Here is a 27,468-nt window from a genome sequence, read left to right as displayed (position 1 = left end):
ACCTCAATATTAAATCACCTGTGAGCAAGCCAAAACTCAGGCAGGCATGCATGCAACAGCTGGAAAGTCAAGTGCTCTCATCTTGCAATCAGAATACTTTTCATCAGACTGGAATGCTGCTTGCACTGCCTGCTACCTAGCTACTTGCCTTGGAATTTTGAAAGAGAACTAGTTAGACTTGATTATTTTTCCTTGCACAACAGTCCTGATCATTCAAAGCTACTGTTGTGATATATGACAATATAAATTCTATTCTCTGATAATAATTTTATATTTTTATCATTAACTTTGATTATAAGGCAAATTAGCTCTGTTTTCTAATCTTATGCATTTATTTTTTGTGAATCTCTGCCTGCTGAGAAGGAAAAACGAATAGAGGTTTCAGTAAAAAACTTCTAGAAAAAGTGGTTTTTTCCATGTTAAAGAGGTTTTTTTGATCAATAAAGTTTGATGATCTATACAAGCTCCCAAAATCACCATTTGTAAAATAAAAACGTAATCTCTTATGCAATAACTTCCTGGTTAAATCTCCTAGAGGGTTATTTGACTAAATGTGTGGTGACAGCATATTATTGTCAGACTAGATATTTAAAACATCTGATTGAGGAAGTCAAGTAATTTAGTTAAAACAACAATCTATTGTTGGGTATTCATCTTTACCCTTGGTATCTGATCCTCCTCATACTCCAACCTCTGCTCACTGCTTTCCCTGTCAAGCAGTGGTATTTCCCACAGCTCCACCTTTGGTCAGCAACTCTCTTACCTGAATAAATGTGAACAACCTGGGAGCAGATCACTTTCATGGTCTGAGAGGTGTTACTTAAAATGGATGCTTCTTTAACACAGAAAACTTCTTAAAACTTTGTTTTCAAACAACCTGACACTTTTAGCACTTCATCACACTGGGTTTCAGACATAAAAAGTACACCTTTATTCTGCCCATTCTTCTTCAAAGGAGAAGTAACAATTTTTGAAGGACTTTAGGCAAGAAAGACAGACCACTAAGATGTCTAGACAGACCTCCTCCTGCCCCAGCCATCAGTAGGTCAGAGCAGTATCTACAAATGGATGATTAATGTTTAACCACCATAATAATCACTCCCAGGAGAAACAACAGGGTGGCTGCCACTCAGAACAAGATTTGTCTCATGACTGCATTCAAGGCAGTTTCGCTACCCTAGTTAGGCAGAAACAAAATAAAAATCTGTGAAGACAAGACATTAAAAATGAAGATATTAAACACATCAGACTACCGTGCGCAGATAGAGAGTTAATACCATCTCTCTTCTTCAGATAATTACTAGTCATGTTCTTCGTAAACTCTGAAAAGCAGTTTATGTATATTTAACTACCTTTTTCACTATAACTCACTTAAAGGCAATAAGGTTATCCCAATAGTTACACACTTGAAGCTTTTACATTGGGGAAGGCTTTTTCAATTGCTGCAAAAGACTTCAAGGCCAGAGCACATACGTGCCTTTCGCATACAGGAGGCAACACGTCAGACAGCAAGTAGCAGTTACGTATTCATCCAAAAGATGAACGCATTGTGCAAACAGATGCACCTGAAGCACTGTGCAAGAACTGTAAAATCAGTCTGTCTAGAGTCAAAACAGCATAATTCAAGTAGATTTTCTTCCCATTTATAATCGTAATAGCACCTGCAGTGCTGGTGTATGTGCTTAGACTACTTATGCACACCTCTGCAGTATTCCTGCTCGTGCCCCTGCTCCATCTCACCAATCCTTGCATCCTCTTTGCTAACGCTGTGTTGCCTCCAGCTCCAACACCTCCAGTCCCATGAATTCAAAAAGATGAAGTAGGGTCTTCTTAACCGTAGTTTAATTTTTTTAAACACTGTATTTTGACCTTTTCATTTGATACCTCTATACCAGAATTCTGGCTCACATTTCAAGCTTCTCTTTCTATCTTAAGAGGCAGATATTTTCTTAAGTAAAAGGAGAGTTTCTTAAGAGTAATCACTTGACATGAAAAGCTGGAGCTGTAAGAAGAAAGCACTCCACATTGCATTATTGAGTTCGGTCAACACCTCAGTTTCTTACAGCTTATTTGTTTTAAATAGCCACGATCTCTTTTCTAACCTGTTCTGATTTCACTCCTTTCCCTCAACCTTTTCAACTGTTTCTTGTAAATACTTAACACTATTCTGACCAAAATATCTATGTTGCTTCTGCAAAACAGAACCCATCTTGAGGATAATAAATTCAGGGAAGAACAGATAAAAGCTGAACTGATTCTGACTGAATCTTGCAGTCACATCCAAGCTTTTCAATGTTTTTCTTTTAACAGACCAAGACACAGACAAAACTTAAAAATACTGAAGCCATAATGGACATGTTCAATATGCAGATTTTTATAGTACCTATCAATTACCAAGAAACAATACATTCTTAAAGCTGCCAGCTTAACAACTGGACTGTATGTGTGCATACACATATATGCACATAACATTTTATATATAATACCTTATATTATGCTACTGAAACAATCCAAGTATTACAAATGTTACATATATATATATAGTTATCCCCCTTCAGAGTAGCTGAAAAAAGTCTGATCAAAAGTTTGACAATTTCTTTAAAATTAATTTTACTTCCAAGTGTTACTTTTTTTTGAAACACAATTTGTCTAACTATTATAGAGTAGAGAACTGGCACAGAAAACTATAGTAAAGGGTGTGAAAAAAGGAAATCAATAATTAGCTGAAATCCTAAGAACCGAGTCAAGAGTATGGCTTGTCTATCTCAAATGACTTGCTTATAACCACATAGGAAGTTTGTAGCAGAACTGATCTGTGTTCTTTGATGCATTAAGTCAGTCTCTAACTTCTTCAAGCAAAAAACTTCAGACTTCCGCGCTTATATATGACTCAAAATTGGAATAGTAATATCCATGAAACTTTGAAAAGCACTCTGCAATGTTTAGGACAATTTGGAATGAATGTAGAAATACACAATTAACTGTATTTTAATGAAAGTATCAACATGCACGCCACCTGCACAGTGTTTATCACTCCTTTGAGGGAGAGACCCCTGTTTCTCTACACCACAAGATGTAGGGTGGTTCACATCACAGGGATCACTGTAAGCTCTGTTACATGTAGGTCTTTGGCATGCGACTAAGAGCCACTTGTACACTCAGAGAGAGTGCAAATATGAAACTGATTTCGGGAAATCAGTTCAAATGGTGCCTACATATTTGAATGAACAAGCACACATATTTTGTCATAGAGTTCCTTAAAAATAGTTGCTGGTAAAACAGGATTTCTACTACAAAGAAAGAAACCTAATCTGTAGTAGTCCTTGTTCAGCAACTCTCAATCTTACTGAACAGTGGCTATGTCTCCAGGAACTCCTCTGACAAAGACATCCCCCAGCATCTGGAAGATTAACTAATTAAAATGAAAAAAAGAAAAAAGCTTACAGCAAGGATGACTGACTGAAGACAGAAGTCGCTGAGAACATTGAGAACATTAGGAAAACAGAAGAAAGTGTGAGAGAGTGTATGCTAGAGCGAGCAAGCTGCACTTTCTCATACATAAAGTGAGGAGAATTACATCTGTCCTCCCTGGTGTTGCGTTTGGACCTGCTTGCTTACCTCCCTTTCCTCCACTTCTCTCTCCCTACATGCAGACTCCACACTGATATGAAAAACTTAAAAGCTCTGTTAGGGGCAGTATCAGCAGAGAATAAAAGATCGCTGTTATCCCTGGGCTGAGTCAGGGGAACGGTAGATGGCTTCTCCTGGGAACACAAGGCAGGCTGCAGACAGCCTTTGCCCTGAAAATCCCACCCCGAGAAGGATCATCAAGAGCTCACAGCTCTTCCTTGCTCTCTCTAGGCACTGGCAGCTATCCACAGAAGGAAATTGTATTATCATGCCTGGAAGGAGAATTGCACACTCATGCACTTCCCATCCCATCCCAGGTATTGCTGTCCCTGAGCTGGCACCAGTCAGAGTCCAATTGGTTCAGAAGCAGTTGAGATTGACTGCCGATCAAGCCCATTTACTCTTCTTCATTGCTAACAGCTCCTGCCTTTTGGCATGGATGGGCAAACCTGACTATTTAACCCTTACAGCACTGGATCTGACCTTCTGCATCAGCCAGTATAGCTGTGAGTCAGTAGATTACGGGGGTACAAGCTGGGAGCTCCATGTTACAGTGCTTTTAGAGCAGAGCAATAAGTCCACACTAAAAGGCACATGCAACATTGCCTGCATTAGTAGCTGTCCCATATGCATTTGTATCTCCACATCCTCCCTGCCCCTCTATGGCATACTGCACATAAATATTTATCAGCTCCACAAACACATGACCATGCTGTTTCCCACTATGGGCTTTGGATGCTTTCTTGACTTTCAAATATCATTGCTTAGGGCTGTGTTTGAACTCATCTTGAAACTGCTATGTCATGGCCCTTGAGAGGCCAGACAAATCCTTCCAGTTATGAAGGAGAGGTGTGGGACAGCCTAGGTCTCTACTGGGTTCCAGGTGGCTCATCATGGTAGAAGTATTTTAATATTTCCTTTAGCCTGAGTATTAACATTTCTTCTAAACATGGCAACAAAATGAGAAATCAGAGCCCCCACCAGACCTTGTGTTTTTATAATGACACTACGAGTGAGTGCTGCAGGGAAGAGGTATAGCACAAGGGCATGAATTTCTGCTGGAAGAAACATTTCAACAACATCCACCGAAACATGTCAGAATTACTGAACTTTAACTATTAGTCACTGTGATTGAGATTACTCAAAATTAATCAGATCAGCACTGAAGGTAGCTAAGGTTCCCCTTGCAATTTATAGGATTCTCAACATGCAGCATTATTATTTCAGGCCATTCTCATACAAATCAGTGTTTGGATTAGTATTTGGTGATAAGTCCCAAGGAAACATGCAGACAACAGAAGATAGTATTATTCGTGAAACAAAACCAGCAGCACTTCTGGCCCATGAATAGAGTTGTACACCATTTCCAAGTTATTAGTGCTGTTTTGCCATCTAAGTTCACCTTACTGTTTTTTATAGGAAAAACAGGAAATAAAGCTAGAGTACAAGCCAGTATCTCAATTTCATACGATAAATTAATTTGAATGAAATCTCTTTTACTTAAGGGCAAATTCTTCAAGTAACAGTTCTGCATCCACTATAGATTCAATCTTGCATTTCACTTAAGAGTCATATCCTGCTACTCTTCAGTATCATCTTCCAGGAGCTTAGACCCCACTGCTTCCAGTTATGTTAGCGACCCAGGCACAAGTGGTTTTTTGTAGCTGTAAAAATTTCTCTTTATGAAACTATGACAGCAAAAGTTTGCAGCTAGACAGGATCATCAGGGCAAAATACTATGTATTGATTAGCCACAGACTGAAAAGAAGAATAAGAGACTGCAAGTTTCTCTAACCCAGCTTTCTCTATGGGTGGCATGGGGAAAAAAAAAAAATTAAAAAAAAATCAGTCCTCCTGCAGAATGTTCCTGGGGTTTCTAAGTTTGTCAGCTGACACACTGGGAGGTCTCTGATCTCTCATTCAACAGGCTATTCCTACCCTGGCATCTCTGAAATTTTTGGTTCTTTCTTGTGGTTCATTCTTTAGGTTGTCTGTCAAAAGCAGTAAGCAGCTGTAATTAAACATGTTCTTACAGAACTCCATATTGTTGCATCAAAAAAGACTTTATTTTCTATACGACTTTCCCCTCTGTTCCAGAGACAAATGTACACATCCAATTAGCCTTCAGTTCATTGATTCAGCTAGAACAGGAGATGTAAATCCCTACTTTGTCTACAAATGAATGAGATCCTTGAAGAAGAGCAGGTCTATAAAGATATTGGATCAACATCAGGAAAAGGAATTTGAATGTTAAAAATCATTAACAAATTAATAAAGACCCCAAAACATCAATATGCCACTGTATAAATCCATAGTTTGCCTATACATTGAATGCTCTATGCATTTCCCCATCTTAAAAACTCTGTATCTGGCTTGGGAAAAGGTACAGCCCAAATCCGAGCAAAGGTATGAACTAGCTTCCAAACAAGCAATTATTGAACAGATTAAGGTTATTCAGCCTGGAAAGGAATATGGTGGAAGATTACTAACAGAATCAAGGAGATAAACAGGGGATAACAGTTGTTCTCAGATTCAAGGACTTGGAACATGAACTGAAATTATTAAGTAGGATTTTCAAAATGAAGGTTCATAGTTTCATTTGACAAACATTTCTACAGTTTAACTGTGCCTTAACTATGTATTCTGAAAATTTACATGGGCTCAAAAAGTATTTAAGAAATTCACAGAGGAGCAATCCATTGACGACTTATTAAATACAAAATCATCACTTTTGGCTCACAAATGGCTAAGTCACAGATCAGCAAATACTGAGAGCATTCAGGGGAAGTATCACTCTATGCTTACTTGTTCTTGCATTCTTCCCTAGGCAGCTGCTGCTGGTGACAACATACTGTGCCAGATGGACCTTTGGCAATTCTTAGCTGGTCAGGCACATCCACATACTACTACACATGTACAGATAAAGCTGTTTAGCATACTGATTAGGATACTGCTGGCACAAAAATATGAAGCTTGGACCTTAAAGAAGTTTCATATTATTTTATAATTTATCAGTCTTTAAAAAAAAAAAAACAACAAAATTTTGTTATCGTTTCACAAGGAGAAAAGTTGTTTCCCACCAAGTTCTGTTAACTGTTACTGCTGCATAGTTTAACTTACTTTCCTTTTGACATAGCAGTTCTGCTAACCAGTAAATAGTTCCAAAACGTGAATATTTTTTAAAGAAAAAAGCAAGAAACCTCCCTGCCAATTAAATTACTTTCTTTCTACTCATTTGAAATATTAGGATTTTTACCAGCTGATATTTTGCCATGCTGCATCACTGTCATACGATAAATTCAATCAAGGGCACACAATAGCTACTTCAAAAGGCTAACACCCTGGGCAGCTGAAGTAGCTAAAAGTTAGATCAACATAAGGATCTGCCTTGCAAAAGTCACTGCCTCCAGAACATAAGCAAACTGCATGCACAATCCAAAAGACATAAATTTTTGCCTTTTATTATTTCAACACAGCCTTTTTCTACTGCTTTGTTAAATTCATAACTGAATTAACACATCAAATCAAAAGAGCATTTTTGTCTGACCAAGGTCTGTCTAGGTATCATTTTTCACAACCAGGAATATGTCATTAAGCAGACAGAGCATTAACCACATTCCACACTGACATTGCAATATACAAGAAATATCCCTCTGTACTGGAATCAAATTATTATCTTGCTGACACCAGGAAACCTCTGGTGAAGCACAGTAAAGTTTACCTTTGGAAAGAAATAATATGAACCTTAGGCTTTCCTAGGTATTTCAAGCTGACATCTTTTTTCAGGGCTTTATGACAGGACATTTGTTAGTACAGCAACATACAAGATAGTCTAATTCATGAGGTTTCCTCATGGTTTTAAACTACCCTTTTTAGAAATTCAGTTTGTCTTAAATTGGTAAATTCTGTACTTGGAAGTTCAGAGTTCCTCATCCTTGAAGAGCAATCATATACTTTCTTATATAAGCATTAAAGACCTATAAAAGCACAGCTGAAAGTTACTGTCTTACTGATGAAAGACGAAGGAAATATCCTTCATGGTTGAGGTAACATTATACAGTGTACTTGCATGCCTGTATCTTTATTTTACTCTAACAATTATGGATTTCCCATCTTAATTTTGTACATTTGATCATTTTTCAGGAAGCTTACGTCTGTGTTTCCTAGGCTGTGATAGGTGCCTCTCCAGAGTGTTCATAAGGGAGCAAGTGACAAGGACAAAGTGAAAGGTTAAGAGCTAGTTAGCTTACAGAGCCAGAATGAATACAAGTCAAGTCAAGATGGTGCTTTACCCAGGCTGTTTGAGATGGAGCATGTAAATAACAGTTTACTTGAAAGGAACAATACAGACAAGACAGCATGGGAAGTTCTCATATAAAGACAACTATCATTAAAACTGAGCCTTCAGCAGTCTAAGGAACTGTTCAATATTACAAAGCATTCATGTGAACTCTGTTCCCTCCTGAAATATCACCACTGTATTTACTTTCACAAAGATTTGTGTTTTACTTTTTAACTGTGAGAATTTTAATCAATAAACAGAAAATTTGAGGAATGTTGTATATATAAAAAATTATTTCTACTAATAAGCTTCTGTTTATGGAAAACTGTTTACAGATACAGTTTTCAACTAAAGAGTTTAACATTTAAAACATTTAACTGAACAGGCTTTATATCCAAATAAAAACATACTGAAGTCTCTTTCCTGAACTAATTGAAGTCATACATATTCACTAATTGCTGGAAGGGATCCTCAGCTCAATCCAGATTTAAGTCATACTTAAAAATCTCACTCTGCAAAGCATGGTAACTTGAAACTTCCACTAATTTGATCATCACAAAAAGATGTCAGACATCTTGCAGAATTGAGTAGGATGTTTTTATTTCAAAAAGTATCAGCAGTAACGTCAATTGCTTTATTCACATATGTCTCAGATGAGATGTATGAGATAAAAAAGTTTTAAAAAGTGTCACAGGAGTACAAAGATTTGCATAAAATTTATCTACTCCTCAATAATCCAAAAGGCAATACAAATTAGTGTGTAGAGCACAGGATTTCCCACTGCATTAGTTTGACTGTATCCCATCTGGATTATTTACTGCATTACCTTTCAAATGTTTTATCTAATTAAAGATGCCTACATACTATGCTGTTTGTTATTATACTGCCTTCGAATGATGTACAGAAAGAAGGTAGTAAAAATATTAAAGGTAGTAAAATACAAAATTTACCAAAAAGTGAGACACAGTTTGAGAAAAGTGTGGATTTTATTATAGCTTTGCCATTATATTAGTGGATGGCACGTGTTCAGATCCACAAAGGTAAGCACTCAGTTCCTTGAGATCACAATGCTACTAAGGTTCTTAAAATGAGTCTGTGGATCTGAGCCACTGTTCAAACAGAAGTCTTTCCAGCAGAGGAGCTATTCTTTCAAATTCATTATTTTGTAATTGGTTGAAGGTGTGTGCTCATGAAAATTAAAATCTAACCACATTAAAAACTTGAAGTTCTTGGGGTGTTAGCCATACAATAAGCTGCAAATGTTCAGTCTTCCATGCCATTGCAGTACAAACCTTTGGCTAAAGCAAGCCAGCCAGTCTAAATAGGTGGAGAGTACCAACAACCCAACTGCTCACAGAAAGCTGCTGAAGCTTATGGAAAGATTTACTAGTTAAAGTGAGGGATAACTGGAAGGTTTCTAAAGGGCACAAATGTATCACAATAACAAGAGTTTACGAATTATTCACATGTACCCATATAACAAAGAATATTATTTCTATGGGGTTTTGTCAATATGAACTTTTGAAGGGAATGGCACTGTTATTGTGGAGATAGCTTCATTTGTTGAGCACTTACATTGATCATACTATTTCTAGTACTCTGAGATATTGCTTTAGATTACAAAGGATGCAGTCTTCCCTTGGGAAGATTTTCTTTTGTCCAGGGTTGCCCCAAATGAAAATTGCTTTCTTACTCCTTTGTGGAAAAGCACAGTATAACTCTAAGACTTTACTATGTACTACAGTAAACATTGGAGAAGTCACTTTATTCCTGTTCACATTAGAGGCAATTTGGCAATTAGTTTTGTGGAAGAAGCTTGATACCTTCATTTTACCTTTGCCAGTCATGCTAAAGTAGAAAGGTGTAGGAATTATAGGAAGAAAATCTTGAAGGAAATAAATGAATACACAAAGAATGACTTAAGCTGATTTATGTAGATGAATGAAAGAAAATACTACTACCTTTGATGAGACTATTCGGTTATCTGGAAATCTCTGTGGAATGTACGCTTCAGTGCCTGGAGGTGGTTCACGATGCCCAACATAAATAGTCCGACTGTCCACCCAATTCTCTTCTCCAGCACACTATGGGGGGAAAAACAGTCATTATGTCAGTTCACTCATTATTTCTGCAGTAAGATGAGTCACATACCGAATTAACTAATCATGTGTCCGATCATCAACACATACATATCCATAAGCGCGTGACCCCTCACACTTCACTGTATAATCTCAAGACCACTAAAACTAAGTCAATTGCCAAAACCCTGCCTCAATTGCACTGCACTTTCCCTTCGGACAGGCTGAGAGAGTTGGGGTTGTTCAGTCTGCAGAAGAGAAGGCTCCAGGGAGACCTCAGAGGAGCTTTGCTGTACTTAAAGGGGACCTACAAGAAAGCCAGAGAGGGACTACTTACAAGGGCATATAGTGATAGGACAAGGGGTAATGGCTTTAAACTGAAAGAGTGTAGATTCAGATTAGATGTAAGGAAGAAATTCTTTCCTCCAAGGGCAGTGAGGCACTGGAACAGGTTGCCCGGAGAGGCTGTGGATGCCCCATCCCTGGAAGTGTCCAAAGCCAGGTTGGATGGGGCTTGGAGCAACCTGGTCTAGTGGAAGGTGTCCCTGCCCGTGCCAGGGGGATCAGAACTAGATGGTCTTTAAGGTCACTTCCAACCCAAACCATTCTGTAATTCTACAAATAAAAGGGAATCCATGAAAACTACTATTCTGTCTTTTTTGTTTTCTAACTGAAAGAAGAAAAATGGCTTAAGATTTTCTCAGTCAAATTAGATATTTAGTAAGCGTTTACGCAGTTGCTACTCGTTTTACCACTGATAAGAGTCAGTGGTAATTAAAACATTTATATATATAACAAATTCATCCCATTTTTAAGACTAGCCAGCCATAACTTAGTATTTTATTTGAAGCAAAATGAAACTCTGTGTTCTCTGAAATACTAGTAATAACAATTTCCCCAGACACAAACAAGCTTAGGGACTCTTAGACTGCCAGGAAAAGACCTCAGCTTTTCAACTCAGATCCCTTGATCTTTAATGAAAGCTGTGTCTGCAAGTAGAAGAAAAAAGTAGGTGAGCCAAAGTAAAAGGTTCATATATTCTCATCACGAAATTCCACCACAGATACAAATTGTCCAAAATTAGCACTTTTATGCTGTCAATTCCCTGTAAAAAAAAAAGTACAAATCACTGTAGAAAAGTATTTACGTAAAAACAGAAGGATCAATTTTTTTTTATTATTTCAAAATTTTTTTTAGGGACTTGGATTACAAAATGCTCATCCCTTAGTCAACAGTCTTGTATTTTTCATATGGTAGATGGGAATTAATTTCTCAAGTACAGAACACATTCCTAATACTTTGTCCCACATAGAGAAGCCCAGGCATCAGCTCTTTTAACATCATCATTAGGTCAAGTCAGGAGTAATTTAAATATTTAAATATGTAATCAATTTAAACTCAAAACCCCTGCTTTATGTTGTAATGATGCATTTACATATACTTCCATTAAGTATGTTACAGAAAAGAAGCTTCCATATACCTTCAACAGCTACATCTATTTAGTATTTTAAATATGTCCTCAAAGTGCTCCTGGGCACTGGTGCTTGATTGCCTGTCTCTAAGGGCAAACTGTCAGACAGATACTTCGCAAACTAACACCAAACAAATACCAGGAGCAGTTTGGTAGTTAACACAGCCAAAGCATCACTCCCCAAAGCAGCTGCATGGAGCTGTGTAGTTCTTGAAAATAAAAGAGTTTAATCACATAGACGTGGTATCTTCTTTTCTAGCTAGTCTTGCTGTCAATAGTTCTGGGCCCACTTACTTTACTAGTACAGACATGGTTAATAAGTCTAAAATAAAATTTAGTTCTCAAACTTAAAAAATATTCACCCTAATATTTCCTTCATTGGTTCGTTACTGTATGATTATTCCACTGCCTTAAGTGCAACATAGGCAAAGAACAAACATTCAACATAAATTATTGTTGAAATATACATATAAAATCTTGCAATACTCTGAAAACCTGGAGCAGTTAAGCTTATAAAATAATTACCTATGCAATGTGCATGACTTTCTTGGGGGTGGGCAAGAACATCAAAACTAGCGAAAGAAAGCCTATTGAACTCAGACTACCTACCACAAAATAGCTGAATAGTGATGAAGTAAAATGTAAAGTGAAGTAAGAGGCCTAAAGAAGAGCAATTTCTGCCGCCCGAGACATTTATACTAGAACTAGTTAAATTCTTGCACATTACAGGAAAATGAAGGCATTACGTTCAGAAGCTACCGAAGGCCAAAATTACAAAACTAGGCATAAAACTAAAAATAAAAGTAACACCAAAGTTCTTAGCCATTTTAATATGTTATTCAATCTTCAATAACTTGAAAGGGTCACTCTATTATATGAAAACAAACTACTTATAAAGGAAGTAAAAGCAACAGCCATTCATAAGACACACCAATAGCACACCTTATGCTAAACTCTGTGACTATCCCTGATTCAGTCGGAGTACACATACAACATTTCTCACATGTCAGATCCCTCCAGCATGGGCCTCAAATTAGGACGTGGGTTAGTTTAAAAATGACACTGATTTTCCAGTCAGACAACTCATCCCATATCACTGATAGGACTTGTCACAACTCAAAAGCAAACTGCCATTCAGCCCGCTTCTGAAGATCAGGTAGGATTCTTTCAGCAAGCCAAAATATTTTGGAAGGAAGTAAAGCAATGAAAATGTTTCCATATTCCACCTTCCTGCTATGCCAAGAACAAAATGTGGTAACTGTTATCATTTTATTGGAACACAATATACTTTACCTTGTCAGTGCACTTGAATGTACAATGCACACAAATGATTTATTGACACTTGTGCCAAGTAATACTCCTAGAAATGCAAGAGAGTGTGAGATATTCCCGAGCAGTAGATTAAATTGTACAATGTTTATTAATTTTTCATTAGGAAGGACATTCCAGACATAAAAGCAACACAAAGATTACTCCTGATACACTCAAGGGCCTGCCTGAGTTCAGAGACGGTTGTATAAAGGGCTAATGGGAATTCAACATGTGCCTTTGAACATCAAGAAGAAATCCCTCAGCTTCTCCTTCCCTCTACACAGGCCCAGCCTGACAATTCATCTCTTATATTTATTATGAACCACTCTAAGACAGCTCGACAAGGGTATTATTAGTTAAAAAAAAAAGTAGTTTTTTTAAGTTTCACAGCATAAACTTATCTTTATCATGATGCAGGTAAGTCCCCTGTGAAATTACCTATCAAGCTAGGAGTACAAGACAGAGCTCTAAACAGCATTCTCCTGAATTACTACCAGTTTTTAAAGGTCCGATGGCCCTGGAGTATTGTGTTAACACCAAGTAAACCAACTTAATGTCACAACTTGGAATTTGTATCCCTAAAGAAAGGCTCTATAAAATTTACTTTAAGAATGGATATAAAATCAAGACAATCTCTTCTGTTAGCTTAATTGGATCTGGTTTTATCATGAATTGATAAATTCACCACAGAAGTACAAAACAATATCTAACTTAATTTTTACTATCTGCTAGCACAGAACATTTTATATATATATATAAAAATAGAGAATAGAAACTAAATGCACTTTACTAACTTAATTCAACAGCTTCAAAACCCCAAAACATTCACAGTCCAAGCATAAAAATTTAGCAGGGAAAAAGGAAAGGCTATGTTTTTCAGTGTTGTAAGAGTGCAATGCAAAAAGTAGCATGCATTATTCAGTACGACCACAAGGAAACTCACTTGCATGAAGCAGAGAAAGATGCTTTTAGGTAAACAGCACTGTAAGTTAGGACACACACCACAAAAAAATCAAAACACGCCGACTGAATGTCTGGTAATGCTAACCTACAAAGCCAAACACATTGATCCAACATTTCTTTTAATGTTCAGGTATTGCACATGAGAGATTATTTACAGAATGACACGAGGGTAACTGAAAAAAGCAATCTGATGCTGCTGCCAGAGCAATGAACTACATTCACTTCTTTTTTTTTTCCAGTTCTATTACTTAAACCCATTAAGGATATGTCCAAGAAACCATAAATAAACCTTAGCATTATCTGCTTCTATTTATAGTCTAAAGCTCAATGTACCGAGACCTAGTTTTATTGGCACATCAATGAAGAAGCGTTACTTAGCTTTTACTCCTTCAAGCAGGGTCAGCAATACAGAACGCAAAGACCAGCAAAAGACTAAATCATCTTTACATAACACTAAATAGAGCCAGTTAACAGGATTATACCTTAATGCATGTATGAGATCAAATACTCATGCAGTATACTTGTTTTTCTGCTTTAAAAATCAAACTGAAACTAGCTTGAGATTCACCTTCATGCTACTCTGCTAATTTTTACCTAAATTTAATTTAAATAAAAATATATTATCTAAAAAGACAAGGGGGTTAGTATTCAACAGGTGACAGTAAGAGGATGATAGGAAGATGCTAGCAGTAGCTCCTAGAAAAATAACTGACCTTGAAAGACTCTAAGTCTTGACATTTTCCGACTCTCCACTTGAACTAGTAATTTGGGCTTAATTAGTAGCAACAATCTTCAGTTCAAAATTATATTCTCTCTCCAAATAATGTAAACAAAAACACTACTAAAATAAGTTAATATGCATTAAGTACAGCTGAAAACTCAGCTAAATCTGCCCTGGCCAGGCTGTGAGTACACTTTATTGAACAATATTCTCTCCTACTTTTTTGCTAAATGCTTTCTCAGAGAGTCATAAATGGACAGTGTACACTAACCACAATTTTGACAGCAATGAATTCTCAGCATCAGCTATAGCCTTGTTCACCCAGGTTGTACCTCAAGTTTTTCCACACAGAAATACTTTACGCCCACAGAGGCAGGCTTTGACAACAGCCTGGTGTTTCAATAAAGCATTACTATTTGATCTCAATAAAGCAATTAGCACCATTGTTGAAATTGCACACTGAACACACAGCTGCTCAATCACTTTGGAGTTTTAGGGTAACAGATACTGACAAGCTATTATCACTCAAAATCCACATAAAGAACTAATGGTGAACAGTGTGAAAAAACTTTCGCATATAGAATATTTTGCTCACATCTAATTGGATATGTTACAACAGCTCTCCACTAAAAATGCCCTCCATTTCTCATTTTTCATTCAGTGGAGAAACAACTCTCAGGAAGCTGTAATTCACTAAAGCAAAAAAAGGAACTCATTTTCCTTTCTAGTATCTTAAGCAAACTGTCTTCTTTATTTATCATACACTATTTACAAAACCATGACATCATATAATCTCATCATCAATTGTCAAATGTACCAAGTACCTGTTCTTTTACACCTGACTCAGAACCATTCCGGAGGTAAATGTGCAGTCATCTCCCTACACAAACAATGGCGCAGTGTGCAAATTTTTACTTAAATTCTCCAAATCCAATCAAATCCACTGTCCTTTTAAAGGTAGATCTGATCTATAAATCATGAAAAGGAGAATCCCTCTAAAGAAATAATAATAATTTAAAAATCTACATTTCCTGTAATTGCTAGCCAGTAAAAGAGGTTAAGAATTTAAATAGCCCGCTTTGCAAAAAAGTCTTATGAATTTACATGTATTTCTTTGTAGAGATAAACAATGAAATTCTCAACCACTTAAAGGAGCTTAGTAAGATTTTAAATGTTCGGTAAACTCACTAAGACCTATATAGAGCACTTAAGATTTATGTTTTGTTCACAGCACTGTATCAGCCCTCCATGTGAATGAACCTAGCTCAGAATAAAGAGTAAATATAACTTCAAAAGCTATTAAGATTGTTTTTATATGTTTCATATGAATATAGAATGGTACAGATAAAAATATCTCAACATACAATTATCAGATAAAGTCCCTATCAAGTTTTATAATCTGAAAGAGGACTACCTCAATATTAGGTATCAAACAGAAAGTAAATGATTTCATGGACATATAAGCCATATGGACATATGCCATAAAACCACTAATTTAATGGAATAACACAATGCAGCACTTCAGAGGCAACCACAAAAACAAACAACAAAAACAAAACCAAACACACAAAAAAAACCAAAAACCACCAGAACAACACTCTCTCAGAAACTCCTATGACTAATTAACACATTTCCTATGGGAGATGTCACTGTCGTGGGATCTGTTGCCTTATACTGTTGCTACAGAATATTTATGACTGCATTTCTTTTTAGCAAACACATTTTAAGTCCTTGCATGGAGATCTTTCACCAGAAGTAACACTTGAAAATAAAACTCTCCCAATGCAATTGCCTACAAAACACACAATGGTGGACACAAGTATATGCAAAAGGAGAAGAAAGGGAAGATGATAAACATTCTTTGACTTTGATTAGGTTATTTTATTTATTAATCTCAAGTAAGAGATGTGATTAGAAGCAAAGGTGAGTATATCTTAACTACAGAAAATGGTGCTAGGTCCAGTAAATTTCCTGACCAAGCCATACCTACAGCATTTGGTGGATCCTGGTTTTCTGATCCTTCTTTCCATCTCCTGCAAGGGCCTTATGCTTGCAGGCAGAAGAGGAAATGGTTTCATAGCTATGGGCTGCATAAAGATTTGTGACATTGCTTGAAGCTGGAAAGAGGAAATGCAGAAATATGGCGATGGAATCATATAAAGTTCTGCAATTCACACTGGTTGGAACAAACATTCTGACACAACAGCACATATTCTAGTTTCTGTAAAATACCCAACATTCCTGTATATGCACTGAAATTTCTCAGCCTTCCAGTACATGCCTCCTTGAGCACTGTACTCAGAATAAAAGGTTTCTGAAGCTATCCTAATACAGTTATATTCCAATCATGTCACATCAGTTTGCACAGAGACATTCTAATATAGAACTTTGTAAACAGTTATCCTTTCTGATTTCTAGGCTAGAGCACCACCTTTAACTGAAATCCACATACTCTATACTTGAGTGAATCATTCAACTTCATGGATGGCAAGGCCAGCGATCTGTGTTCCTCCTAAAAAAAGTTACATAAATCTTTGTTTCAAATACATAAAAACTAAACCAAGTTATTCAAGCAAGATTAAGATCTTTCATAAATGGTCAATTTGAACTCTAAATACTGTTGACATACTGGCCCATTTGATATAGCTATTTGTGATGCTTGTGCTTTCTATTAAAGAGATAGAATCTTGTTTAGTTTCCCTGTTTATTTCCATGAAAAGTAGTGATAAAAGCAATACAGATAAAAGTCTCCTATTCCTTTCACACATGCTATTTTCAATCAATTTCAAGGAATCACTGGGATGATGGTAAAAAGGTAGATCTGTGAAATACATCAGTTACCAGACAGCTGGAAAAAATGTTTTCACTTCTTTTCCTTCCTCCCACTATAGCAGGTCTGACACATTTTGCTCCTTGCTGCCAGTGGGACAGGGAGACAGTGTGCCTCGTTGCATGTCTCCCCAGTACCAGGCAAGAAGAACTGCTACATGGAAATCCTTTCAAGAGTGTCCCACTTGCAATTAGAAAGGCAAATAAGAAACAAACTATACTGCAAATAGAAGTGATAAGAGAAGCTAGAAGGGAGAGTGTCACGTAAGTCACAAGATATTTGACAGCCTTAGCACTTAAATTAATTATAAATCAAGTTTATATCTAAGCAGCTCCAGACCAACAGCTAAAATCAAGGTTTGTGGAGAAAATTTACAGCTTCCTTAAGTGCTAACAAAAGCTGCAAAACTACACGAGCAATTTTATTTCTTGCAAGGCAGCTAAACTCCATTAAGATCTGCATGCAGTGCCAGTCAAACTCAGAGTATCTGTAATGATACTTTTAAAGACAGAAACTTGTAAAGACAGACCGGTACAGATGCTTTAGAATGCAGGCGTTTTTTACTCTCTAGTTGCCAGGAAATACTTCTATTTCTAGTAATTCATCAAGAAACATTCTAAAGAGATAAAAATTTTTATGTCAGAAAATTAACTGAAATTTTTAAAAAATTTATTTTTACAGATGCTAAAGAAACAGGATGATGGAGGGAGGCAAGCAGCAGATTGTTTTTATTCATTCAAAAATAAGTAATAAAAATACAGATACACCATACTATTTGTTTTCTTTTATATGAAGATACTAAATGATTACGAAAAAAATCAAGCAAAAATACCTGCTGTCTACCTTTTCAAAAGCACAAATTAATGCATAGAGAGACAATATGCATTGACAAGATCAACAAAATCAGATGCAACTAAAGTTATTCCTAAGTGGTGTTCTTCGAGGAGCTTCAGGTTATTCAAAAGGGGACATATTCTAAAAATATGCTTTAAATTCAGAGCAGCAAATTACTCTACCAACAGCGTTCACATGGATATGATCAGAACTGGCCAGCGACAACATCTTCTACAAGGATTTTAACAAACAATGAACCTAATATTCAATTTATTTGCCTATCTTCTGTTCACTCTCAGAAGTGCTGCTCTTCAAGCAAGCATTAAACAAATCTCTATTTTTGTACTATACCTACCCTACCTGCAACATGGTGGCAGTCTTGCCAGACCCTCAGGTCAAAATCACCCTATGACTACACCTAAATGAAAAAAAGCAAGGGGAAGAGTCAAATTTCTGGCCTGCATTCCAGAACAAAGACAGTTAAAAGATATGGGCTTTCATATGCTCTTTACACTTAGCACAAGGGCTATCAAAATGTCTCACCTATGTTAGCCAGTTTCTAAATTGTTCAGGTGAGCTATGAAAAAAAAAGTTAACTATTGCACTCTGCAGTCCACTGACATGCAGCTGAGCAGCAGACCTCTCTATTCCTACTTTCACTAAAGAAATAGCATGCAGTTTTCCCACCAAGAAAATGTCTTCCTTATTCCTTGTGTTATAGATTTAAATGTGATGACAAGGGTTAACAAGTTCACTGCAAGAAGTAACTACTCACCATCTTGATGGTCAGTTCTTGTTAGAGTTTAAAAGGATTTTCATTCTTAAGTGGATACAAAGCTAGTGAAACTGTGATTCTGGCAGAGAGAAGGTAGGGTTACTCTGTGGTATCATCATATATTCTAAAAAGTCTAACAATTTTTAGAATGCTGGTCTTACAGGCCACTGACTCAGTGGCCAAAGAACATCCAAATGTTGTTACATGAACTGTTCCATCCATAATAATCTAGGGCTTTAGTCCTTACGTTATATATTTGTACTGGAGATTCATCAAAATATTTATTGTAAACTCACTTATATCTCTATAGATCTTTACATATTTATCTATTTATACTTAACTGATACTGAACTACAGTTTCTTAATGAACAGTGACTTCCAACACCTTTTGGGTTTGTTTTTTTTCTACACAAAGACTAATTAAAAAACCAAGCTTCCCAGTGTATGTCTGTAGCTATGCTACCATACATACTTGAGGTCAGGCTGCAGCCTTATCAGAAGCAAATACCCCAAGAAAAATGAGAGAGAGAAAACAAACTATCATATGGGTGCTACAAAAAGCAGTACAACTAATGTAGCTACTACCTGTTAGTCTTCCACACCTATAAGGAGAAACATCAGCAAAATAGCAGGTGTCATGTTTTGACAAATTTTCAAATCAAGATCTTGCTCACTTACTCCAGTCCACAACTTATTCCCCCAGACTAAGGCCAGACTGTATTGGTCAACATAACTACCCACAAAAGTAAACAGGTAAGGTACAAATGACAGACTTTCTCTACATTACTGGTAAATTTATCAACAGCCTAGAAGCCCTGGCACTAGTCAAAATGACAATATTAATAGTCAAATTTATCCTATGAGTAATTATATTTTGCCATAGTCCCTGCAAAGTAACTTGCAAATTATATATCTCACTTTCTTTTATTTGTAAGCAGTTTTGAGAACTATTTAAAAAGTCACATTATAATCCCAGCATACCTATACTTCAACTTGAAGAAATCCCATATTTATAGTTCCAAAATAACTTGGCTGTTCAGATTAACTGATTAATTATATATCATTAGAAGCTACCTAGCATTTTCCTTCACCTCCTTACTTCTTACTGTGCTCTGACACTAAATCCCACGTTATGCAAATTCAGTCTGGTGAACACCAACACAGACACATACACACTGATATGAGAAAGGACCCTAACTACAGTTGGTTATAAAGATTAACAAAACATTTATTTGGAGCTATTTGTAAAAACTTACGTTCAACAAACTTCAAACTCCTACACAATTATGCAATAGTATTCCAATACAGCTCTGGCATACTAAAGGAATTTAAAATATTAACCCATTACTTCTTCCAACACTGCAAAGCAATGTCATATGTTGAAGTATTTGAGGGAAAAGGCCATGCGCCGATTCAAATAAGAGCTCACAAATTGTATTCACAGTTTTACCTACTATCATACAAGTGTTGCTGATGAAATACCCCATTCAATCCCCACACAGAATAGTGAAGATCTCTTAAATTTTCCAAAAGTAGCAGGCATCAGGATCATAAAGCTGACTTCAGGTAAAATCTATACTGATGAAAACCAAGAGTTTTAAACTTATAAAATGGTACAAAGGACATTTATTACCTTTGAGTGTTCATGTCAGGAGCATGAATACACCTACTCATGATGCATAAAAAGCTTTATGACACCAATAACCACAAGATTTTAGAATCCCTTTTGTTTTCACTGCACTTGAGGAACGTGAATTCCAGAAAGATTAAATATTACTTGACGATTCCTTTGATGTACTGAGCTTTTTAATATTTACTTTTATTCTTAAAGAACAGATTTAAGGATTTGCAACTGAACAATATGAACTACAATAAATATTTCACAACTTCTTACTTTTACAAACATCAAAAGATTTATTTCAAGAACACTTCTACAGTAACCAAATATTTATAAAAGTAAACTCTAACAGCATTTGCTACTATTAGTTGTATTTTAAAAGTTAGATATCAATACAAAATTCTTATTTTACATTACAGCTATTTCCTTTGTCATATATAGTCTCAGAAAAATGTAAGCAACATTTCCAAAAAATTAGTCACAACACAAAATAAATAAATGAAATTGACTAGTCAGAATCTAGTGCCAGTTGCTATTCAAAATAATCTAAAACATCCAGAACATATATTATACAAGCAATTAAATAGCAAACTTCAGAAATCAAAACAGCCAATGCTTAGCAGTCAAAAACTGTGAGAAGGAAGTTCCATAACTAAACTCTTTGGCAACTAAATTAAGAGCAACTGCAATACTGAACTAGTCACTGAACAAGACAGGACACTGGAAATCAAGGATGGACTTTTGGTGTTTACCATCTTAAATAGTTCAGTGAAGACTTCGTGAAGTTTCAAACAAAATATCATTAATAACTCAGAGGGAACTTCTCCTGATATAACACAGGTGAGGAACACTTAAATAAAACACTCTTTTTCCAACATATATTCAGTGACCTGTGTTAATCCACAATGACTGGCCATCCTGAGTAGACATTCCATACTTGTAAAATACTACTAATAAAAGCATTAATGATAGCCAGGGAACTCATAGTCAGGTCAACACAGTATGCCCAACACATGTGAAGTCAAGTTCCAGTATACTCAGTACAGTGTCAATGACCATTGCTTGATCAAAAGTAGAGAAGGTACAAATGAATTTATTTTAGTAAAAACTATAGCTACTTCCCAATTTAAAATGTAAATCACACACTCCAGCATTTATCTATAGCTCAGCAAGCAAGGTCCTAGATAATGCTATGAGACTGGTATCAATGTAACTACAGAACATTGGGGAACATGCTTTTGAAAGCTTTCAAAGCTCCATGTACCTCCTTTTATTTATAAGTGGAAGAAGAAGTGTCCACATTCCACTTTAACGTATCAAAACTGTTCTGTGTCCTTCATGCAGGAAAGCAAAGATATTTTTAAAGAAAGATTTTTCTATCAAGTCTAGAACTGTACTGTACATTGAGATTAATATATTCTGAGGTGCAATGATTTCTATAATAAAGGCAAAGAGGGTTATGTAGCTTTGTCTGGGATGAGACGATAAGTGTAATCTCAACCTCCACATGTCTGCCATTCAGTGATAGAGAAAAGGTTAAACAACCTTTTGATATTGCAGGTTTCTATTCAGCAGCAAAAGCATACATAAAAACACAAGAGAAGGCACCTACTTCCAGGCTTTGATTTACTGCTGTGATTTCTTTGATGTGAGGAGGGATGGAGGCGAGCAGTTACAATACATCACCCCCTAAAAACAGCTTGTGATGGGATGGTCTCTCTTTGCCATAAAACTCTCTCTCTCGGGACTCTAGCAATCTAAAAAATTCCCCGTTTTCCCCCTAGACAAACATACCCCACAGCATTAACTTACAGCTTTAACAAGTTGATGAACTACTGCCTAAAGAAATGTTTCTCAAGCTTCAAAGGCTGATCTGCCATCCCTTCCCAACAATAAGCAAGAAAAAAAAAAAAGAAAAAAATTCTAAACATATTTTATTCTCAATAGAAGGCCACAAAGAAAACCAACATTAGCCAAGACTAGCTTACAGAAGGTTGACAGTCTCCCATACCCCACATATTGGGAAGCCCTACCATAAGTAAATTCCCAGTACAAAGTACATGCTGGCAGGAAACACCTTTATTTAGCAAACTTCAAAAAGCATATACGTACTTGAGGACATCACAGGCCCTACAGGCCCTTCAAGAACCAAGCTGAGAATATCAGGCTTGTGGATAGCCTCTAAGACAGATTATCTTAGAAAAAAACAAATTCATCTTTAAATAGGAGGATACCTGAGAGGTGTTACTTCAGCTGAACAAGTATCAAAAAACCTTTAGACCAGAATCATCAGTATTATCTATTTTAATCTTCTGTGTATGACAGGCTAAAGAACCTACAAACTGAGACAGCTAGGTAATCATAAAAACGTGAAAATATTTAATATTTTTCTCCTTTTGCAACATTTTGTTGTATTTAAAATGTATACATATATTAAGAAATGGAATTATTACAACAGCAAGGAAAAGACTTTTAATACATTGTTTCCTTTCTTAGTGTTATCTTTTTGAAAAGAGTCCAACAGACAGATTTTCTTTTTAAAGATTTAGCTTTTATGCTCAATAAAACTCATCTATTCCCAGAAAACGATGTGCCCCCCATGTGTCTCTTCCTGTTTGACTAGGAATTCCTGGAACCAGTCCAAGGAAGAAAAAACAAGACAGCAAACCCTCAGTTGCTGCAAAAGTGGGTTAGGAAAAGCAATGACAGATTTTGAAGTAGCTTGTCATGCTATTTTTTTACATCCCTGTGTCCAGGAAATAAATGAAGATGAAATCTTAAAGTGAATATCCCATGTTCTTACTATACTGTAACATATATTCCAGATATTTTTATTTGGAAAATAGGTAACCATAACAATTCTGTTCTTTGATTCACACTTCCTAATTCATGTATCTTCTCAAATGTTTACAGATTTAATCAGCAATATGATCTGACTTCAAAGTTCAATCAAACTGTAAAACTGTCCATATTCTGAGCAGAGCTTTGGACCAAACAACTTCCACGGGTAAGTTTAATTGGTTGCATAAACTGCCAGTCAAATGCCTGCAATTTAGTGTTTTTAAGAGAGGTAATTCTATGTCTAAAACCAGCTAACACGAGTTTACTGAAATTAGCCTGGTAGTCAGTAACAACTGTGTTTGTAAGCACAAGCCTGAGCATTCAAGACATTTATTCTATCACATAATTTTTTACCTTAAGCCTTTAAGAACATTGAAAGTCAACGGCAAAACCCAAATCAAGTCAGAAATCATTGTTCTAGACTCATTTTTTTGTTGCCCCCAAAATGCAGTAAAATAACAGAAGATTCTACGAATCCTACTTCAGCCATATCACAGATACATACTCATAATAAATGAGGCATGTTTGGCTCCTGCAGAAAAACACATTATCAGTTTCATAAAATCTGCTCGTTTCCAAATGGTTTTGACTACATGCGGCACACTTCAGGACATGTACCCTACAGGCAGAGAAGATGGGGCAAGATACCAAAATTATAGTGCCAAAAATAAAGTTTCAGGTGATAGCCCAAGAAGCATTACTATAAATGAGATAACTAATCCTTGGCAGTGCCCTGGTTGGCAGTACAGTGTCTTACTGGAGTTATTTCTGTCTACTTCCTAATACTTCCCCAATATAAGAAGATTTAATCCATAAATAAGAAAGGTAATTTCAGGAAGGGAAAGTCATTTACTTTTGCCTTCTAGAAACAATTACTCTTTTTTGGTTTTAGGAAGCATTCCATTGGACAACTCCTCGGAAATAAAATACAACTACGTTTAATAAATGCAGATAGGAATACCAGGCACAGATCCTGACTTGAATAGTCTTAGGAGGCATAGTACAAACAAAAAAAGAAACTCACCATTTTGTCTTATAAATAGGCAGCTATGACTAAAACCAAGGAAAGCAGGAAGTATTTTCACACTTATTTTACTTTTTAGAACATGACTGCATCTGAGGCCTTGCCACAGCAGCAGTATCTGTTACCATATCCAACAACCATGCCCCTGGAAGTGGATAGCTGCTGTAATCCTAGTGCAAAGATCACGAGTCTACCAGCTATCCTGTTAATTTTTTTCTAGTACACGTGGCTTCTAAGGGGTCAATTATGCATTATAAGTTGAATTCAAATGGAGTAAGTATTCAGATTGTAAGAGATAATTACTTACTTTGTTTCTTAATGTAAGTTGATTATGTGCTTATGCAAGAGGCTATCCGGTGGCAGCTGGAACATTTTACTTCGGCTGAGCCACTGCCTCTAGTCAATCGGGTGCTGTGAGGTGGAAATGCCACTGGACTTTCCTTCTAACAGTAGGTTAAGTCATGTTCACACCAGTTTGACGAGTTCTGGCACATAAAAGGAATAAGGATATTGTGGCAAGTTCTATCACAAGTGAGTTAAATGTGCTATTGTTTTGAATAAAAAGAAAACGTTAGGTCTTAATGAGATTTATTATGGAAAATATTCAAAGAGCCAAGAACATCGTTTTTTGTGGGTTGTTTGTTTGTTTGTTGTTGGGGTTGGGTGTGGGTTTTTTTCAGTGAGAACATAACATTATAGAAGGAAGAAAATGACTTCAGTTGCAAACTTCTGGAAACAAGACGTTCAGATGCTTTTGTGAGGACACTGACAGAAGCCTATTAAGCAGAGAATGGGTTCATCTGCAGGGTAATTTTTTACATTTACAGAAAGAGTAATAGAAAAGTATACAAGCTATGCCAAAATGTACTTGCACTTAACATAAATCCTTCCAAACGAAAAGTGTTAAGGTCCTATTAAAAAAGTCCTCTCAGAGGACTATGCCTCTAATGTCAATATGCTATAAAAAACACTTTCTGGAGACAAGTCCAGGACAGATTTTGTTTGCAGGCACACACACAGCATCCTCTCTTGACTCGCTGTACCTTTGAAGTAGAATTAAAATACCAACCAAAGAACACCCATGATTTTACTTGTATATATTAGTCAACATCTTCAGTAAAAACAAAGAAAAAATTATAAAACCTGAGTAAATCACACATGTTAAATCATCTGTATTAGAACCTGTATCTTCCCTCCTATATACTCTATAAAAAGACTATAAAATGAAGCCTTAGCACTAGATAAAAGCAAAGGTTTGTCCTTGTAAGGAGCAATGCTAACATTGGACTGTTAACAGGGAACAAATACAAAATAATAAACTGCATGCTTTCACTTATTCCATAGGTTCACATTTGAAAGACTTGGAGATACTGTGAAAAGAAAGGCTTGCTATGTTCCAAATATAAAAGTTACATTGACCTAGTGACCCTGTAAAAACTATTTCACTGTTTAAAACATTTTCAATAGAGGAATAATAAGCTTATAAACAGGTTATAATCTTAAAAAAGAACAAATATTATGAAGATTGATTTTTAACTCTCAAGGTATTTAAATCTCCTCTCATAATACACTAACACAGAACATGTCTAAAAAATACTCAGATCTGGATTTAAAGATGGCATGTGAATTTTACTAGTGTCATAACTATGATGCTACTTGCTTTAAGTTATCCATTACATGGAACGTTCACTGCCTCAGCAGCCTGTGGTTCCATGGCATGAAACATTAGTTTCTATGTTTCTCAATTTAATCAGTGTAAGGTAATCCCTCTAATTCTCAGACACTATCTTTGGCTTTTTATTGCACTCTCTCCAACATTTAAACAGATTTCTTACAATGTAGATACCAGAACAAGGAAGAAATAGCATACCAGTTTGTTTCTTAATGGTATAGAAATCTGGTTATTCCTAATGTTTCCATTTTAATGTTTCATACTTATTTGAAGCAAGTGAAATATTATTTATAAATCCTTTTTTGCTTTGTTTATACATCTGCAGAGATATGAAACTGGACAGATGGGAAAGGATTTTCCTCAAATGTGATGCTGGCTGGAAACCTCATGGGTAAAACAAAACAAAACCGAATTCCATCTGTTCATAAATATTTTGGTTTCAAGATGAAACTGAGCATTTTTCCCTTTTGATCCCTCACCTTAATATCAACCTCCTTATTGATATCTCCACTCTGAAAGTCTAGGCATTTCTAAATATTGTAAAGATTAATATAGCATTTGATTTGCCAAATATTCAATACTCTCATGACAAATACATAGTTTTGTCTCAATGAATTGTGAGGTACACAGTCTTGGTGTACCTCAGGTACACCTCAAAGAGGAAAGGACAAAGAGGAAAGGACACAAGAGGGGCCACCCATGCTGGTGAGCTTTGCAAGCTCTCCAGTTCAAAGAAAGGCAAATACCTACACTTCATACTTTTTCCTAATTTATTCACAATGGGATTTGCTAAGCAAATCAAACTGAAGACTGACTGGTGAAAGTGAAGAGCCAGCAAGTAGAGGGTTAGATATTGAAGAGGTCAGACCTACTTAATAGAGGGCAGAAAAAAAAATAATGGAAAAGCCCACACAGGTCAAAGGGCTTTGGAGAACAAGTAACGTGGTCAGGCACTGATCAAAAGGAGGACGTGCAACAGGGTAAACCCACCTCGGCATCAGCCTCCAGAGGCTGCGGGCACGTGGGAAGACAGCAGCCGCTCACCAGGGCCGTCCAGAAGGCCCTCCCTGTTAGGCCCTGGGTTTAAGCACAAGAAGAAAGCCAACGCTTGGCTGGAAATTTGATGCAGGGCTCCCAAAATGGCACCGGGGGAAGGAGTGGAGATGCAGCCAAACCAGCGGGGCTGTGGGGAAGGAGGCGGGGAGCGCCCGGCTGCTGCCAGGCCCTGCGCGGGGAGGGACCCGGGAGACACGGCAGCACCCGGGAAGCAGGCGCTCCCCGAAAACCAGAGGAGCACGGAGACAAAGCTGATGTAGTTTCCTCTTCGATAGCTGCAAAGCCCCTGCTGTAAGACAGAGGAACCAGAGTAAACGAGAAAGGTGGATTACACCTTCAATCTCACAGGGGACCATCCGCAC

The 27,468-nt window shown here is 36.6% G+C and overlaps 1 protein-coding gene across 3 annotated transcripts in view; it reads right to left on the bottom strand.

The window, feature by feature from the left end:
• ATP11A (ATPase phospholipid transporting 11A) overlaps window positions 1–27,468 on the bottom strand; it is a 130,295-nt gene that overhangs the window by 59,996 nt on the left and 42,831 nt on the right. For all 3 annotated transcript variants that reach the window (XM_075057695.1, XM_075057697.1, XM_075057696.1), the window contains exon 2: window positions 9,874–9,996. In XM_075057695.1, the coding sequence (XP_074913796.1) occupies window positions 9,874–9,996 (123 nt within the window). The remainder of the gene's footprint in view (window positions 1–9,873; window positions 9,997–27,468) is intronic.

The sequence above is a fragment of the Buteo buteo genome, chromosome 25, assembly GCF_964188355.1.
Source record: "Buteo buteo chromosome 25, bButBut1.hap1.1, whole genome shotgun sequence".
In the NCBI taxonomy this organism is placed as follows: Eukaryota; Metazoa; Chordata; class Aves; order Accipitriformes; family Accipitridae; genus Buteo; species Buteo buteo.
This window is presented reverse-complemented; position numbering and strand designations above follow the sequence as displayed.